The sequence below is a fragment of the Neoarius graeffei genome, chromosome 23, assembly GCF_027579695.1.
Source record: "Neoarius graeffei isolate fNeoGra1 chromosome 23, fNeoGra1.pri, whole genome shotgun sequence".
NCBI lineage: Eukaryota > Metazoa > Chordata > Actinopteri > Siluriformes > Ariidae > Neoarius > Neoarius graeffei.
Genome location: NC_083591.1, coordinates 13,179,445 through 13,199,032, shown reverse-complemented (window position 1 = coordinate 13,199,032; position 19,588 = coordinate 13,179,445). Strand labels below are relative to the sequence as shown.

General features: G+C 45.5%; 1 protein-coding gene across 1 annotated transcript in view; it reads right to left on the bottom strand.

The window, feature by feature from the left end:
• The window catches only part of LOC132871544 (cytochrome P450 2C42), a 50,170-nt gene that overhangs the window by 17,659 nt on the left and 12,923 nt on the right, over positions 1–19,588 (bottom strand). Inside the window, exons 2-5 of the mRNA XM_060905789.1 lie at positions 18,439–18,601; positions 14,178–14,327; positions 13,528–13,688; positions 1,470–1,646 (exon numbers count right to left, since the gene is read on the bottom strand). Coding sequence (XP_060761772.1) covers positions 1,470–1,646; positions 13,528–13,688; positions 14,178–14,327; positions 18,439–18,601 — 651 coding nt within the window. The remainder of the gene's footprint in view (positions 1–1,469; positions 1,647–13,527; positions 13,689–14,177; positions 14,328–18,438; positions 18,602–19,588) is intronic.

Genomic DNA, 19,588 nt, shown 5'->3' with positions numbered 1-19,588 from the left:
AGTGCAGAGGAGAGAGACGAAAGTAGAATTCAAAAACAGTTTATTGCCAATGCTCAGAAGTTCAAAAAATCCAAAGCAAAAAATAAAAGTAAAATCCAAACGCTCAGAAGATACAAAGGAAAATTTAAACATCCAAAAGTTCAAAGTGAAAAATCCAAAACCAGAAAAGAAGAGGCAAAAATCCAAACTCTCAGAAGATCCAAAAATAGCAAATAAACAGCCCAAAAGGTCCACAAGAAAGCAAAATACCAAAAAAACACAAGGACATAGGCAAAGTACACGGAACAGAGGTTACTAGCCATGAACAGCACAAAGGCTCAGTGACAAGTGACCAAACTGAGGAAGTATATATAACCAAGGTAATTAAGAAACTAGGCGGGGCAGAAAATAAAGAACAGGTGGGGTAAAAGGCACATGAAAACAAAGGCTGTCAAAACAAACACAAAACACAGAAACAATAGCGGCCTCTAGCTGTCAAAACAAACATAACAAGACAAGGTGACATAGCGGCCTCTAGAGGCCCAGATAGTCCCAAGTCCTAACAGATACAATTCTCTCTGAACAATCAGTCTTTTCATGACACTTTTTAGTGTTGCCTCAGCTTGCTTGGAACCTCGATAGAGGTGATACCAAAAAAAAGTACTGGATACCAGATACTAGCCACAACTTTAGCACAATGGAAAACCAAAAAAGCCGAGAAGAGCGAAGTTGAGTTGAGCTGGTACCATGCAGTGGAAAAAGTCCATTAATGTAGCTTTGAGAAACTAAATCAAGGTCATGAAATAATAATTCGTGCATGGGATGTAAACTATTTTATCACACTTTTAATATGCTAATTTGATTTGTTAAATTATGAACATAATGCCAATGTTTTTGTAAATTTGATGTATTATCTTGGAAAGAAAACATGCTGATGATTTTAAATAATAAGCTGGAAGTGACCAAGCATTCACCTGCTACACTTACAGCTAACGTTAATTAAAGTGATTTTAACTTTACCCATAAAATATCAGGACTTCAAGATGAGCAGGGTCTCTGATTATGATGCGTTTCCTCCAATGCCATGTGTTGGGAAAAAAATAATCCTTTTCATGCACTTTAAGATGGTGATACTACTAATTTATAAATAGTGTTATGTATGTAATGTTAGCCCTGTACACCCTTTTACCACCCAAACTAATTTCATTGTGATATATTGTGGTTGCGTCAAATAGTTTGTGGCTTGAGCCAATATTGTGCAAGAAAACTGGACTTAAGTACAAGGTCTGAATCAGGCATACCTGAGATAATCCTCTGTTTTACTCAAACTCCACATCACGTACATAATTCTGACACAGTGCCTACCTGTATGTTTGTATTTGCATCATCATCATCATCATCATCATCATCATCAATTGATGGCTATACTTATCTACTTTTAATGTTTGCCACCAGCAGTAAAATGAACAAAAGTGAAAAGGTTTGCTTACCTGTTTAAGTTGGACGAGGAAGCAGTCGATAAAGTCTCGTGGGTTGTTGGGGTCCAAACTGTTCTCATGCTGTTGTATTTTGCCTCTACAAAAGCCCTTGAGTTCATCCACATCTTTCATAATGCTGAGATGCTTCCCAGGAAGTCGCTCAACCAGCCATGGAAAGACATTATAGAACTGTAAAATAAGAGGTACAAATGTGGATAAATAGAGTTCTGCATCAAAACTTAGCAAAGGATGTTCCTGCTAAGCTGAAGGCCTTATTAATAAGACACACCCCAGCGGCCTTATGCTGCTGGTGGTGCCAGTACTGCCTTAACCACCGAAACTGTGCATGCACCCCTAGTTGGCGGCTGATGAGTGGGGTGTTGAGCAGCGGCAAGCTGTATGTATCTACCCTTTTCCATGTATTTCATTGCACACAGTATGATGTGTGCAAGATATTTTGTCCGATCAACTTCATTTCATTTATTAATATAGATCCATTCCTGTGTTTCAAACCTGCAACTCATTTAAAAAGAACCAAATTAGGGCAATTAATAAGGTAAAGCCATTAAATATGATGTCATTGCCTTTGGCAAAGGTAACTTACACTTCTGTGATTGAGCATTAATGCAGAAAAGTACACTGAGATTTTGGAGCAACATATGCTGCCTTCACGATATCTTTTCCAGGGATATTTCAACAAGATAATGCAAGACTGCATTCTGCCCACATTACAAAGGTATGGCTGTGGAAGAGGGTGCCTGCCCTCTCGGTTCCCAATAGAGAATGTGTGACTATTTTGAAATGAAAAATATGACACAATGATGACTGTTTCATATCTTAAGACCTGTTTGCAGGAAGAATGGGACAAATAACATCTGAAACGCTGCATCACTTGATGTCTTCAGTTCCTAAACATCTTGCAAGTGTTGTGAGAAGGAATGGTGATATTATAAAGTGGTAAATGCAACTTTTTTTTAAATGTGTTGCATGAATCAAAATTGAAATGTGTTAACTGAAAAAGCAATAAAATTCTTGATGTAAAACATTAATTAATGTGCTGCTGTATTGTTTTGAGTGTAATACAGGTCAAAGATTATTTACAAATTATTGTTTTCGGTTTTAATTTCAATTTCAGCAAACCAACTTTTTCTAATTTGGGACTGTATTTTTATGAGTATTTTATAGCGGAAACTGGATGAATACTGCAGAAGGGTGTGAACAAATATATCACAGAAGTCTCATTCTGTGTTTACCCAGTCATTGCCTGCCTGGCCTGCCTCTGAACCTTTGCTACATTTACCCATTCAACTCTTGGGTCTGCTCGCTACTATACTGTTTGCCGATCAACTGACCCCTGTTTGCTTACTGATTTGACTACGCTCCCTGTTTGCATCCCCACTCTCCCCTGCACTTACATCCGTGAGTGCCTACATTCTGACAGGATACTTCACCTCATTATGGATGTAGCAGAGGAGGCGAAGCAAATGGCTTTAAATGCTCAGGGACGCCTCTTAGGAGAACATCAGCAGATGCTTGCCGACCTCAACACCAGGATGGCACAGTTAACTGCTGTGATGTCGCAGGTCCTCCTAACACGCTCTGGTGCCTCTTCAACTTCCGTGCAGCTTCTCCCAACTCCTGAGAAATATGCCGGTGATGCCCTTAACTGTAGGGGATTTCTGCTTCAGTGCTCCATGTACTTCACTACCATGCCAAACCTCTCTGACAAACATAAGATTGCAAAGTTTCTCTCTTTTCTCACCGGTAAGGTGCTACAGTGGGCTAGCATGGTATGGAAGAGTGGAGAGGAGCATACCACCTCATATGAGCATTTTCTAGAACTATTGAAATGAGTGTTCAATCACGAACCTGAACAGATAGAAGTTGGTGAAAGTCTACTCACCATCACCCAAGGGGCAAGAGGAGTAGTTGAGTATGTGCTGGATTTCTGAACTCTTGCAGCCACTAGTGGATGGAATGAGCCAGCTCTGAAAGCAGTGTTTCGCCAAGGTCTTTGTTCCAAAATACTGAGTGAACTGGCTTGTAGAGATGAACATCTCACTTTGGACTCCCTCATAGATCTTGCTATTTGACTGGATCATCTACCTTCCAGCCGACCCTCTCTCAAGGGGGACACCAGACCAGCTCAGTCAGCTGATGCGTCCACACCCACTGAGGTTTCTCAAACTAGGCTGAAATGCTCAGAACGAGAGAGAAGGTGACACGAAGGGCTATGCTTCTATTGTGGAAGTACCAACCATCATATAACACCATGTCCAGTCCACCCTACTTGCAGCAACAATTCTGAGCCTGCTCCTGACACGGTGAGTCCGGTGAGAAAATTTAACTCACAATCATTGAAAATACCTGTGTTGTTGAAACTGCCAGCCTCGACCCATGTGTTATCTGCATTTGTTGACTCAGGGGTGGAGGGGAACTTCATCAACAGTTCAATCATCCAGGAGTTCAACCTGTCCACAACCCCTCTGCAGAGCCCACTCAGCATCAGTACCATCGACAGAGGACCTATAGGAGATGGTCTTGTCACAACTAGAACCAGTCCTGTTCACATCCAAGTAGGAGCTCTCCATTCTGAACTCATTTCACTTTTTGTGACTTCTATGGTTAACCACTACATCATCCTGGGTTACCCTTGGTTGCAGCTCCATGACCCTCTGATATCTTGGCAAAACAAGGAAATCCTCCAATGGTCCCCCACATGCTTTCAGAACTGTTTGTTGCGCCCCCAGGTATACATTTCATCTACTTCTGTTGAAAGTCCTCAACTGGATTCACTGGACAATGTACCAGAATGTTATTCTGACCTGAAGGTGTTAGGACTAGGACTGTTTTGGCCTCTAGAGGCCGCTGTTATTTCCTTTTCATGTCGTGTTTATTTTGGCCTCTAGAGGCCGCCACTGTTCCTGTGTTTTGTGTTTGTGTTAATTGCCTAATTATCTTCATCTGTGTCCTTAATTAGTTTGTGTATTTATACCCCTGAGTTCAGTCCTCTTGTCACGGAGTCTTTGTGCTGTTATGTTTATCTCCAGTTTCCTGTGTTTCCTGTGTTTACTGTGTTTTTTGATCTTAGCTTTTGAATTTTTGCACTTTGCTTTTCTTTTGGATTTTACTCTTTGGTTTTTTTTTTGTCTTTTGTTTTGCCCTGTATATAGTGTATATAGTTTAAATAAACCTTTTGATTCTTTTTCTACTTCCGCCTCACGCCTCTGCATTTGAGTCATCCCCCTGGTGGCCTAGTGGGGGTTTGCTGGATTATCACACCAACGAACCAGGTTCGAATCCCAGCAAAACCCTAACAGAAAGACTCCGTCATGACCGACTCAGCAGAGGCTGCTTCAACTGTCTACCCGGCCAACCTTCAGGGAATTATGGCAGCTTTGACACGCTTCGGAGCGACCATGGACGCTCATGGACGTACGCTCACCAGCCAACGTGAGGCCCTCGCTCGCCACGAGGAACTGCTTCAGCAAATTGGGAAAACCCTGGCACAGCTGACATCTCTGCCTGCATCTCCTGCTCCTGATCCAGCTCCCACTCCTGCTCCAGTGCCTCCTGCAATGCTGCCTTCTTCACCTCGCGAACCCAGCCTTCCTGCACCACAGAGGTATGACGGCAAGCACAGTGAGTGCCGAGAGTTCCTTACCCAGTGTCAACTCACCTTTGAGCTTCAGCCTACCACCTACACTACGGATCGCCGCAAGATTGCCTTTGTGATCACCTTATTAGCTGGTAAGGCGCGAGCCTGGGCTACTGCTATCTGGCAAAGACAGGGACCTGAGTGCTTTGATTTCCAGCTGTTTTCTGAAGAGATGCTTCGGGTCTTCGATCAGGCAGACATCAGTACCGACGCAGCCCGAAAGCTCATGTCCATCCGGCAAGGAGGAAGCGTCGCAGATTACGCCATCTCGTTCCGAACACTCGCAGCAGTAAGTGGATGGAACGAGACTGCCCTGGTGTCAGCCTTCCACCATGGTCTGTCTGACCCCATCAAGGACGGTCTGGCCTCTATTGGATGCCCAAGTGACCTCGAAACCCTCATCTCACATGCTATTCGTCTGGACAACAGGATGAGAGAACGCCACCAAGCCTTGAGCCCCCCCAGCCTCCCTACCTCTACCTGGAGACCGTCTACCTCCTTCAGTGACTGTCCAGAACCCATGCAAGTGGGTCGTACTCGCCTCTCCGCATCTGAGAGGGAGCGCAGAAGGAGGGACAAGTGCTGCATCTACTGTGGCAAGCCTGGTCACTTCCGAGCATCATGTCCCGAACTCTTGGGAAAAGGACCGCCCCGTCCAGCCGAGGGAGGGTTGTGACGGGGCCTACCCTCTCTCCCGGACTCCCTGGCCAAGGAATCTACATCCCGGTCTCCATCTCCTGGGGTGAGTCTGTCCACTCTTGTCAAGCTTTGATAGACTCAGGGGCGGCTGGGAACTTTATGGATATTCACTTCGCCCAAAGCATCAATATTCCGACTGCACCTCTTGAAGTCCCACTGTCTGTGTCTGCCCTCGATGGCCAAGCGTTAGGTGATGGAAGAGTCACTCAAGTTACTTCTCCAGTCTTCCTCCAGTCTCAAGGTCACAAGGAAGAAATATCCCTGCACCTGATTCCTTCACCTGAGTTCCCAGTTATTCTAGGCCTTCCTTGGCTTACTCGCCACAACCCTCGCATAGACTGGGTAACAAGCCAGGTTGTGGAATGGGGCCCTGCATGCCATGCCTCTTGTCTGCTCTCTAGCTATCCTGTGTCTCCTGCCGAGCCCCCTGATCTCACCGAGTTATCTCAAGTTCCCACAGAGTACTGGGATCTCAAGGAGGTATTCAGCAAGAGCAGGGCCGCCGTTCTTCCTCCGCACCGGGCCTACGACTGTGCCATCGACTTGCTCCCTGGGACTACCCCTCCTCGTGGCAGACTGTTTTCACTCTCTCAGCCAGAACGCAAGGCCATGGAGGAATACCTCAAAGATGCCCTGGTCTCTGGGTTTATTCGACCCTCCACTTCACCTGCTGGAGCCGGCTTCTTCTTTGTCGGCAAGAAGGATGGGGGGCTCCGACCATGTATTGATTACAGGGGCCTGAATAAGATCACTGTGCGCAACCGATATCCCCTTCCGCTGATGTCCACAGCTTTCGACCTGCTCCAAGGCGCCACCGTCTTCACCAAGTTGGACCTACGGAACGCATACCACCTCATCCGTATCCGACAGGGAGACGAGTGGAAGACTGCCTTTAACACCCCGTCTGGGCACTACGAATACCAGGTGATGCCCTTCGGACTCACCAACGCACCAGCTGTTTTTCAGGCCCTAATCAACGACGTCTTAAGGGACATGATTAACCTATACGTTTTTGTCTACCTCGACGACATCCTTATCTTTTCCAAGACCGTGCAGGAGCACCGCCACCATGTCCGCCAGGTTCTCCAGAGGCTGCTACAGAACAATCTGTTCGCCAAGGCCCAGAAATGCGAATTTCATGTTCCCGAGGTCTCCTTTCTGGGATTTATTGTACGGACAGGCCAACTCCAAATGGACCCTGCCAAGACCCTGGCCGTCCGGGATTGGCCTACTCCCAAGTCCGTTAAGGAGGTTCAGCGGTTCTTAGGATTCGCTAACTTCTACCGCAAGTTCATCAGGGACTTCAGTTCTGTGGCAGCACCCATGTCAGACCTCACCAAAGGGACAGGTGGATCTTATGGCTGGTCTCCTCAGGCAGAAAAGGCGTTCAAAGACCTCAAGGACCGCTTCTGCACGGCACCCATTCTGGTTCTCCCGGACACCTCCCAACCATTCATCGTGGAGGTGGACGCCTCGGACAGTGGTGTCGGCGCGGTGCTCTCTCAACGTTCGGAAGGAAAGCTGCACCCCTGCGCTTACTTCTCCCACCGCCTGAGTCCTGCTGAGTCCCGGTACGATGTGGGGGATCGAGAACTGCTAGCGGTCAAACTGGCCCTTGAGGAGTGGAGGCACTGGCTGGAGGGAGCACAACATCCATTCCTGGTTTGGACTGACCACAAGAACCTGGAGTACCTCCAGCAAGCCAAGAGACTGAACCCTCGACAGGCTAGGTGGGCCCTGTTTTTCAGTCGGTTTGACTTCACCCTCTCATACCGCCCCGGCTCCAAGAACACCAAACCTGACGCACTGTCCAGACTGTTCTCTGCCACTAACAGGGAGAATGAAGTCGGGCCTATTATCCCTGTGTCCCGGATTGTGGCCCCTGTCCGCTGGGGTATTGAGGAGGCTGTCCGACGAGCCCAACGCCAGGACCCCGGTCCTGGGACGGGGCCACCAGGCCTCTTGTACGTCCCACATCAAGCCCGGGCCAAGGTTCTCCAGTGGGGTCACTCTTCCCCTCTCACCGCCCACCCGGGAGCTCGGAGGACCCTGGACTTCCTGAAAAGACGCTTCTGGTGGCCTAACATGGAGAAGGAAGTTAGGTCATTTGTCCTGTCCTGTGAGGTTTGCACCAGAACCAAGAACCCACGACAGCGTCCCCAGGGTCTCCTGCATCCTCTGACCATTCCCCGGCGTCCCTGGTCCCACGTGGCAGTCGACTTTATCACGGGTCTCCCTGAGTCACAAGGTAACACGGTCATTTTGGTCTTAGTTGACAGATTCTCCAAGGCCTGCCGCTTCATACCACTGTGCAAACTCCCCTCTGCTCTTGAAACTGCGAAACTTTTGTTTAATCATGTCTTCCGAGTCTTTGGTCTTCCACAGGACATCGTCTCAGACCGAGGGCCCCAGTTCTCTTCCCGAGTGTGGCACGGGTTCTGCAAGGTCATCGGAGCCACTGCCAGCCTCTCCTCTGGGTTTCACCCACAGTCCAATGGTCAGACGGAGAGGCTCAACCAGGACCTGGAAACCACCCTGCGAGGCCTGGCTATGGATAACCCGACATCGTGGAGCACCTGGCTGCCATGGGCGGAGTACGCCCACAACACCCTGCAGTCATCGGCCACCAAGCTGTCGCCATTCCAGTGCCAATTCGGGTTCCAGCCACCTCTGTTCCCGGACCAGGAGGAGGACGCGGGGGTGCCCTCGGTCAACCAATATGTGAGACGGTGTCGCAAGACCTGGAGCAAGGTCAGGAAGACCCTCATACAGACCTCCAGAACCAACCAGACTCAGGCCAACCGCCATAGAAGACCTGCACACGCTTTCCGCCCTGGGCAGCGTGTTTGGCTGTCCACTAAGGACCTTCCACTGCGGGTGGAGAACCGCAAGCTTGCTCCTCGCTACATTGGCCCCTTCAAGGTGGTGCGCAGGGTGAACCCTGTCTCCTACCGGCTCCAGTTGCCCCGGACTCTGAGGATCAACCCCACTTTCCATGTTTCCCTGTTACGGCCCGTACTGACGTCTACGTATGCCCCTGCCCCTAGGAACCCCCCACCCCCCCGCATCTTCCAGGGGCAGACTGTGTTCACTGTGAATCGCCTGCTTGACTCCCGCCGGGTCCGCGGCGGGTTGCAATATCTGGTGGACTGGGAGGGCTATGGTCCTGAGGAGCGCTGCTGGGTTCCTGCTCGGGATGTCCTTGATAAAGAACTATGTCGGGACTTCCATTCGGCCCATCCGGATCGCCCTGGGAACGTCAGGAGACGCTCCTAGAGGGGGGGGTCCTGTTAGGACTAGGACTGTTTTGGCCTCTAGAGGCCGCTGTTATTTCCTTTTCATGTCGTGTTTATTTTGGCCTCTAGAGGCCGCCACTGTTCCTGTGTTTTGTGTTTGTGTTAATTGCCTAATTATCTTCATCTGTGTCCTTAATTAGTTTGTGTATTTATACCCCTGAGTTCAGTCCTCTTGTCACGGAGTCTTTGTGCTGTTATGTTTATCTCCAGTTTCCTGTGTTTCCTGTGTTTACTGTGTTTTTTGATCTTAGCTTTTGAATTTTTGCACTTTGCTTTTCTTTTGGATTTTACTCTTTGGTTTTTTTTTTTGTCTTTTGTTTTGCCCTGTATATAGTGTATATAGTTTAAATAAACCTTTTGATTCTTTTTCTACTTCCGCCTCACGCCTCTGCATTTGAGTCATCCCCCTGGTGGCCTAGTGGGGGTTTGCTGGATTATCACACCAACGAACCAGGTTCGAATCCCAGCAAAACCCTAACAGAAGGAGGTTTTTAGTAAGGGTAAAGCTTGTGGCCTACCACCACATCACCCTTATGATTGCACCATCGATCTCCTCCCAGGCATGTCACCTCCACGCAGCCACATCTACCCGCTTTCCCAGAAGGAACAGGCTGCAGTGGAGGAATACATTCAGGAAGCACTCAAACAGAGTTACATTTGTCCCTCCAAGTCACCTGCCTCCACAGGATTCTTCTTTGTGGAGAAGAAAGGGGGAGGCCTTCAACCTTGTATAGACTTCAGAGGACTAAACCAAATATCTGTAAAGTACCCATATCCACTTCCACTGGTTCCCTCTGCTTTAGAACAACTATGTTCTGCTAAAATCTCCTCTAAGCTTGACCTGCACATTGCATACAATGTCATCAGAATCCGAGAGGGCAACGAATGGAAGGCGGCTTTTAGCACCACCGCTAGCCATTTTGAGTACCGGGTCATGCCATATGGCCTTTCTTCAGTGCCAAGAGTTTTCCAATGTCTTATAAATGACATGCTCCAGGACATGCTGGGGAAGTTTGTAATCGCATACATCAACAACATTCTGATCTACTCCCCTGATGAAGCAAGTCACCTGGAACATGTCAGGTCAGTTCTGAAGTGTCTATTCAAGAATCACATCTATGTTAAAGCTGAGAAATGTGAATTCCATTTAGGTCAGATTTCATTTCTGGGTTACATTATCAGTGCAGGAGTCAGCATGGATCCCTCCAACATGTCTGCCATCATGTCTTGGCCGGTACCGACACTTTATCAGAGGTTTCAGCACCATTGCGGATTCCTTAACTGCCCTGCTAAAGAAAAGGTCCCAAACGTCTTCTCTGGAACCGTGAAGCTAAGGAAGCCTTCGACCAACTCAAGACTGCATTCACCTCAGCTCCCATCCTGCAGCATCCTGACCCAACCAAGGCTTTCACAGTCAAGGTGGATGCCTCGGAGACTGGAGTGGGAGGGGTGCTATCCCAGCACTTCAGCGAGAAACCAAAGCTTCACCCTGTGGCTTTCTTTTCTAAGAAGCTCTCATCAGCTGAGAGGAGCTATGACGTCAGGAATCATGAACTACTAGCCATTAAACTCACCCTTGAGGAATGAAGGCACTGGTTAGAAGGAGCTACACACCCCTTTGTGATACTAACCAACCACAAAAACAGAGTATCTCAAGAAAGCAAAGAAATTGAACCCATGTCAGGCTTGATGGGCTCTCTTCTTCATGAGGTTCAATTTCACAAGCTCCTTCCGTCCTGGGCATAAGAACACTAAGGCTGATGCTCTGTCCCAAACCTTCAGTCTAGTGCCTCATAACTCTGAACCTCATCCCATTCTTGCACCAGAACGCTTCATTCAGTCATTCACTTGGGAATAATTGGATAAGGAGATAAGAGCCTCCCAACCCTGAAGGTGCCCAGAGGAGTGCCCACCTGACTTGCTATACGTCCCCAAGCCACTTTGAAGTAAACTCATCACATGGGCACAAGCACCTCCTGCCACAGGTCACCCTAGTAGTCAAAGAACTTATCAAATGCTAAGGAGTAAGTACTGGTGGGAGAAGATGCAGACTGAAATTAACCACTTCATTGCTTCCTGCTCTGAATGTGCCCAAGCAAAGGTTCCACAAACCTCTCCCTCTGGTAAGCTGTGTCCCCTCCCTGTACCTCAGAGACCATGGTCCCACCTGGCCATTGACTTCATCACAGACCTACCATCATCTCAGGGTAACACAGCCATCATGGTTACTGTGGACCAATTTTTGAAGGCTCTGAGACTTATTCCCTTACCAGGGATTCTTGGTAAGGGAATAAGTTTCAGACAGCAGAACTGCTGTTTCAAAAGGTATTCAGGTAGTTTGGTATCCCTGAGGATATTGTCAGCGACCATGGTCCCCAGTTCATATCATGGCTATAGACTTGTTTCATGGAACGTCTTGTAGTCTCAGTAAGCCTCACATCTGGATATCACCCACAGTCCAACGGCCAGGTGGAATGGGCCAACCAGGAGATTGGTTGTTTTTTGAGAATCTTCTGCATGAGGAATCAGGGGCACTGGTCTCGTTTCATCCCATGGGCCAAGTATGCACAAAATTCACTCAAGCATTCTGCTACACAGTTAACACCTTTCCAGTGCATACTCGGCTACCAACCACCCTTGTTCCTGTGGGATGACTTACCAGCAGAGGTACAGGCGGTGGAGGATTGGTTCTCCAGAAGCCAAGCAGTATGGGAGGAGGTTCACCAGTGCATTCAGGCGGTGAATGCCAAGTACAAGGAATATGCCGACAAACATCAAGGTAACAATCCGGAATTTTCACCAGGCAAAAGAGTATGGGTGTCCACATGTGATCTAAGGGAACCCAATTCATGCAAGAAACTTCAGGCATGCTACATTGGCCCATACAGGGTGCTACATCGCATCAGTGAGGTCTCCTACAGACTAGAGCTCCCACTGCACAGTCGCGATGCTCCTACATTCCATGTGTCATGTCTGAAACCTGCTATTTAAGGTCCACTTGCTGAGAATGCTCTCATCCAGGAACACCAGCCTCTGAGTCTTGAGGGAGAACCCACCTACCAGGTAAACAGAATCCTTGATTCCAGAAGGAGAAGAAGACAGTTGGAATACCTGGTAGAGTGGGAAGGCTATGGACCAGAGGAACATAGCTGGGTAGAAGCTAAGGACATTCTAGACCCCCTGTTGACACAGGAATTCCACAACCAGTACCCTGACAAACCTGCACCAAGGGGGAGAGGACGTCCCAAGAAGAGTATAGCTTCAAGAGGGAGCTCCTTGGGGGGGGGTTAAATGGCATTGTGAGTCAAAACTCTAACCAAACTACAAACATGGCTTCCCAAGACAACAATGTCCAAAGTTCACAGTGCCCTCTGTCCCTCTTAAGTTCAGCTGCCTGTTGTTAACTGTTAATCAGCAGTGCTACTTAAGTCTCTCCCTCACAGACCTTCAGTGCGAAGTATCATTCTGTGTTTACCCAGTCATACTGAGCCTTTCTTGGCTGCCTGCCTCTAGTTTCCTGAACTTTTGCTATGTTTACCTGTTTAACTCTTTAGTCTGCTCTCTACTATTCTGTTTGCCGATCAACCGATCCTTGCATGCTTTCTGACTATGAGCTTACTGATTTGACTATGCTTCCTGTTTGCATCCCTGCTTTCCCCTGCACTTACATCCGTGAGTGCCTGCATTCTGACATTACTATTTTCACTTATAACAGCCATTATTTGCACCTCTATTTCATGTTATTTTCAGATTAGAAACACTTGAACATAATATATACAATATAAATGTAATTTGGGGGTGGCACAGTGGTGTAGTGGTTAGCGTGGTCGCCTCACAGCAAGAAGGTTCTGGGTTCAAGCCCAGTGGCCAATGAGGGTTTTTCTGTGTGGAGTTTGCCTAGCTCTGTCCGTGTGGGTTTCCTCTGGGCGCTCCGGTTTCCCCCACAGTCCAAAGGCATGCAGGTTAGGCTAATTGGTGGCTCTAAATTGACTACAGGTGTGAGTGTGAATGGTTGTTTGTGTCTATGCGTCAGCCCTGCAATGACCTGGTGACTTGTCCAGGGTGTACCCTGCAATGACCTGGTGACTTGTCCAGGGTGTACCCTGCCTCTTGCCCATAGTCAGCTGGGATAGGCTCCAGCTTGCCTGCAGAACATGATAAGCAGCTACAGATAATGGATGGATGGATAAATGTAATTTGATTTTTCTTGTTCAGCAGAGAACATTTATTTACAAAAGTTTCATATTATGAAAAGTCACTTTTGTTCCACTTTAAGGAAAATTAATGCACCTTTTAACCTGGATATAGGAGATTTCAAAGGTTGAAGAATGATGATTGCAACAGTACATTCCTTATTTTCATTAGGATTTGAATGTCTGGTGTCAACAGCTTACTTAAGAAGTCCATCATATCCTACCTGTCCCCATGGGCTGCTGAGAAACTTCAGTATTGCATTGATGATCTGGAGAAAATGCAGGAAGTTGACATCTTCATAATTGAAGCGTTGGCTAAACACCAGAGCACAGATAATGTTGGACACAGCTCTGCTCAGGTAGAACGTGGGCTCAAATGGAGCAGCTGCAGGAAGTAAACAAATTTTTAAAAAGATTTTAAGTTATTAATACATTTTTAGTGTATTCCAATTGAAAGGCAGCTTTCCAGGGAATCAGAAATTTTGGGCATTTGTGCATTAAAGATCAAAGGATTGCCTCAGTCACAATCAGTCAAAATTGCAATGCATGTAATATAACTGTTATGCATGTTAAGCAAAATTGTATAAAAATACTTTCTACAAAAAGATTACACATTGGTTAAAATGCTACCTAATTCCCAATGAAACACGATTTGAATGCCTAGTAGTAATAATTCTGGACTTGTGCTTGGACTTCTACCCTTACCATTTATTTATTCTACCCTTACCACTTCTTCACACTTCATCAACTGGGATGAGTAACAGGACATGCTCAAGATTATAAACTTATTTCATCAGCTTAAACTAAAGCTACTAAACCAAAATCAGTAACCAGTAGTTGGTTCATTGAAAGTGGCATGAATTAGGCCACTTACAATTTGTGTTGTTGATGGTGTCCAGCAAGTGTCTGCTCTCTTCCTGTATCCACCCCTCCATCCTCTTGCGTCCCATTCCAAAGTCTCTCAGTGTAGAGAGTGTGAATCTCCTGAGCTGACGCCAACGCTCTCCATTACTGATAGCAAAGCCTGAGAGATGAAGAGGGGGTTAGGAACGTGAACCTGTGAATCAGATATATTTTGAGAACTGACTAGTTAGTGCTATAACTATCTGTGAGCTTCTTGAGATGGATAAGCCACTGCACTGCAGTGCCAAACATGAAGATGAACATCCCTGGCACAACCTCAGTAAAATTTGGTGGAGTAAACGAAAACTCATATGAAATTGGGTGTCGCATATACCTCTATATTACAACTCAAACCAGAAAAAGTTGGGACAGTATGTTGTAATTTAAAGTAAAACTGAAAACAATTATTTGTAAATAATATTTGACCTGTACTGCATGCAAAACAATACAACAGCACATAATTTAATTTGTTTTTAAATTAAATTTATTGTGTTTTCAAATAAACACATTTAAATTTTGATTCTTGCAATACATTTAAAAAAAATTGGGACAGTAAAGCATTTACCAATTTGCAATGTTGCCAGTCCTTCTCACAATGCTTAAAATAAGTTTAGGAACTGAAGAAATCAAGCAATGAAGCATTTCAGGTGTTTTGTCCCTTTCTTCCTGCAAACAGGTCTTAAGGTGTGGAGCAATACGGGGTTGTCATTGTCATATTTTTCATTTCAAAATCTGCCACACATTTTCTTTTGGGGACAGACATCCTTTTCTTCCACAGCCATGCCTTTGTAATGTGTGCAGAATGTGGTTTTGCGTTGTCTTGTTGAAATATCCCTGGAAAAGATGTCATCTTGAAGGCAGCACATGTTGCTCCAAAATCTCAATGTCCTTTTCTGCATTAATGCTCCATCACAGAAGAGTAAGTTACCTTTGCCAAGGGCACTTACAACCCCATATACCCTGGCTTTTGGATGTGTTGCTGGTAACAGTCTGGATGGTTCTTTTTGTCTTTGGTCTGGAGCACATGGTGTCCATGTCTTCCAAAAAAGGCATGGAATACAGATTTCTTTCTGACCACAATACAGGTTTCTACTGTGTGATGGTCTATCCCAGATGCCTTCGAGCCCAGAGAAGTCGACGGCATTTCTGGACATAGTGAACATAAGGCTTCCTTTTTGCACAGTAAAGGTTTAACTGGCATTTGTGGATGTGACTCTGTATTGTCATGCTTCACAAAGGTTTGCCAAAGTAATCCTGAGCCCATGTGGTTATATAAGTTATAGATGAAGGACAGTTCTTGATGCAGTGTCGTCTGAGGGATTGGAGATCATGGGTGTTCAGCTTAGGCCTGTGCCCTTGCCCTTTATGCACCAAAATCCCTCCATATTCCTTGAATCATTAACTGATATTATGTACCCTAGAGGGTGAAATATCCAAACCCCTTTGTTTCTTTCTTTGAGTTACATTGTTTTCAAACATTTCAATAATTTTCTCACTCATTTATTAACAAACTGGAGGTCTTTGGCCCATCTTTGCTGCTCAAAGACTAGGCCTTTCCTGGATAGTGATTTTATATCAAATCATGATTACAATCACCTATTGACATCACCTCTTTCAAATCACATCATTATTTAATTGCTTACTTCATTACTACCCATAAATTGCCCCTGTCCCAAGTTTTTTGGAATATGTTACAGGCTTGAAACACAGGAATGGATGTACATTAACAAATTAAATGAAGTTGACCAACAAAACATGAAATATCTCAGGTTCATACTGTCTGCAATGAAATACAAGTCAAAGTAAATTTAGAAATCACTGCTTTCTTTTTTTAATTTGCATTTTCCATACTGTCCCAACTTTTCTGATTTGGGGTTGTAGAAGGCATGGAATGCATACAATTTGAGGCAAGTTTCATGAATTTGCTAAAATCAACTAACTATATTTATCCAAGTTAGCCTGTTTGCTAATGCCAAGTTAGATTATCATTGATTCCAGTTGCTAGAATAATTGGCTAGACAGGAAGTGAAATTCTAGCGAATAGTAAATATTGCCGGGGCGGCACGGTGGTGTAGTAGTTAGCGCTGTCGCCTCGCGGCAAGAGGGTCCAGGTTTGAGCCCCGTGGCCGGCGAGGGCCTTTCTGTGTGGAATTTGCATGTTGTCCGTGTGGGTTTCCTCCGGGTGCTCCGGTTTCCCCCACAGTCCAAAGATATGCAGGTTAGGTTAACTGGTGACTCTAAATCAGGGCTTTGAACTGGTTCAAGGAACGAAAACCGGGAACTTTTTCTATTTCACATGGAACAGAAACGAAACCAGAAACTTTATTATTTTTTATGTTCCGGAACAGAAACGCTTATTAAAAATAATGGTAACTGGTTAATACCGGTTTTTATTTCGTTCCTCAAAGTTTCTGTAGCCTACAAATAAAAGTCATTCTTCTCCTGCGCAAGTTTCTATGACCCGCTGGGGTTCACTTCCTGTGTGACGTTCGCTGATTGAATGGAGAGAGCGGGAAGGTGGACTGCTAGTGAGTAAGTGCATTACTGAGTGTCTGAGCAAAGAAGAGCCTGAACGTTGCAACCTCCCTATTGGCTGTTTGTAAAAATGTATCAGTTGTTGCCCTTCCCACGGGAATCATCGCGGGCTCGAGAGACGAGACCTGACGAGTTAGTTCGTTGGTAGCAGAACAAAATGTCTGGACACAAATCGGGTTTTCAGAAAAGGAAAGAAAATAAACGGAGGGTCGAAAATACAAAAAAGGAGACAGAAAATGCAAAACGAGTTTTAAGGTAGGACAAATGGTTACTAACTTTTTAAGGCAGCCCGCCGTGGCTGCAGGCTTTCAGTTGTGTCATTGAATGGTTACTTTTCTGAGGCAGCCCACCGTGGCTGCCTGCAGGCTTATTTATTATAGCCCATTTAGTTAAAATTGTTTATATAAAATGTTTATAGTTATGTGATGGTTGTCCTGATTTAGACTGTTTTTTTTTTGGGGGGGGGGGGGGGGGGGGGTTGTGCGATGTTGCACCCGGGTCCAGATTAGGGCAGAACCGGCCCTGGCTACATTTCAGGTGTAGTTTGTTTTATGAATGTATGTACTTGCATAGATGTGTACTTGGTCTTCCAATATGGCGCCTAACAAAATCTCGCGGCGCGGTGACATCATGCGGTAGCCCTCTATAGGGCCTGACTAGCCTTTGGTAACACACTAAATGAATTATCTTTCATTTTTGGCACTTTTTCTGTTTGTGTAGATGGGAAGACATACTGAGAATCCAAATCGCCAACATTTGAAATAATTGTTTTGAATTATTTCTTGTCTTATTTAATGAAGGTTGTAATAGAATTAGCCTACATTTGGCTTAAGCTGGATGAGACAGAGACATAATTTTATAGCCATTTGTTAAACAGCTGACAGGGAACGTAATTAACCGTTCCGGGAATGAAATTTTTTTGTTCTAACCGGTTCGGGAACGTCTATTTAATGGTGGAACCCAAAACCGGAAATGTTAAAATTCCGTTTCTGTTCGGAACGAACTAATAGGAAAAAAATTCTGGTTCAAAGCCCTGCTCTAAATTGACCATAGGTGTGAGTGTGAATGGTTGTCTTATGTGTCAGCCCTGTGATGACCTGGCAACTTGTCCAGGGTGTACCCCGCCTTTCGCCTGTAGTCAGCTGGGATAGGCTCTAGCTTGCCTGCGACCCTGTAGAACAGGATAAAGCGGCTAGAGATAATGAGATGAGAATGAGTAAATTTTGCCCCCCCTGCAAATTGTATTATTCATTAGCAAACTCCAGAGCATATGATCAGTAAACTTGCAAAGATAATATTGCAACAGTTTTAAATAAGTAATAAACAATTTGTACATACAATTCCTTAATTTCTTCAGTTAAGAAAGATTTACTTTCTACAGGTAGCACCTTTTTTTGCTTTCACTTAAGTATTTTATTTTTGGCAAGATATGGTTCAATTTTTTTTTACACATTATTTATCTTCACATTACTAAAATTTCTCAGTACTTTTCCCACCCCTATTAACAAATAGGGGAGCTTATAAATAAATAGCGAGCAAGTTCCATTATGTTATGTATAAAATGGTAAAATTGATTAGCACAAATTGACAAGCTCTAGGTATATAATACATCTCTAGCTTTGTAATTGTGGAATGACAGATGGGGGACAGAGGATGAATTGCCGGTCTTATAGCTAACATTTTATTCACTTTCTTACCATAGCCTTTCACAACTGTGTACAGGAAAGGAATTGTTGCTCTGTCAACGAAATCTTCCGCATTGTCAACAAGGGCTTCTTTCACTGTGTCATAACCCACCAGGACAACGGCTTTCTTGGGTCCCAAATGCACCGTCATCACAGGACCATAAGTCTTACTCCACTGTTAAAGAAATAGACTTTACCAGTTTAACCTGAACAAGTTTGAACAGTGTTTTCCAAGTACAGAATACCAAATGTTTGAACAAGTTAGCAAGTTCACAAAATGATCTAAAAGTTCAATAAACTGTATCAGATTTACAATATGTCAAGAACACAGGATCATCCAAAACTGAAAGGACCACTGATGAGACTTTTGTAATAAGTTTTCAGAATACTATATTGTTCTATTTCGTTTCTCCTGACCGCCAGAGGCGGTGCTTTCAGCACATGGATATCCATCACACGAACGTGCAGGTCGAGTAATAGTAACAACAAAGTCACGTGTGACCTGGGTGACGTCACCCCGTGACCCCGGCATAAAAGACCGGTAAACCCAGGAAGTGACCCCTTACATCTTCTTGCGTTTGCAGGTTGCGAGTTGGAATTTGGACAAAACGCGTGTTAGTTTCGTTACCCGTAGGGTTGGGGCTGTGCTTACGCACCCTCCAAGAAACTGCGTTAAGTCCACCAATTCTTTTCTCTTGTCGCTATATTCGTTGATTTGTTACTCCGTTAAGCTGAGCGCTCTCGCTCGGTGGAGTTAGCTGATTAGCTCTCCGAGGCGTGTCCTCGCCGCTGGAGGCTGGCTTGTTTTCGTTCAGGTAAGCGGTTTTCATTCATTTAAATTAAAGCGGCGTTTCTCGCCGCTGTTATCAGTTCTGCGGCGCACGGCGCCTATCCTTGTTAACATTATCAACCGCTTTTGTTTTGTGTAGCCTTGCCTCCGGCCTGCTCACGGGCCGGCTGTCTTGTGTGTTGTATTCGTATTGTTGTTACTCCATTAAGCGGAGTGCTCTCGCTCGGTGGAGTTAGCTGATTAGCCCTCCGAGGCGTGTCCTCGCCGCTGGAGGCCGGCTTGCTTCGTTCAGGTAAGTGGTTCATTCATTTAAATTAAAGCGGTGTTTCTCGCCGCTGTTTATCAGTTCTGTGGCGCACGGCGCCTATCCTT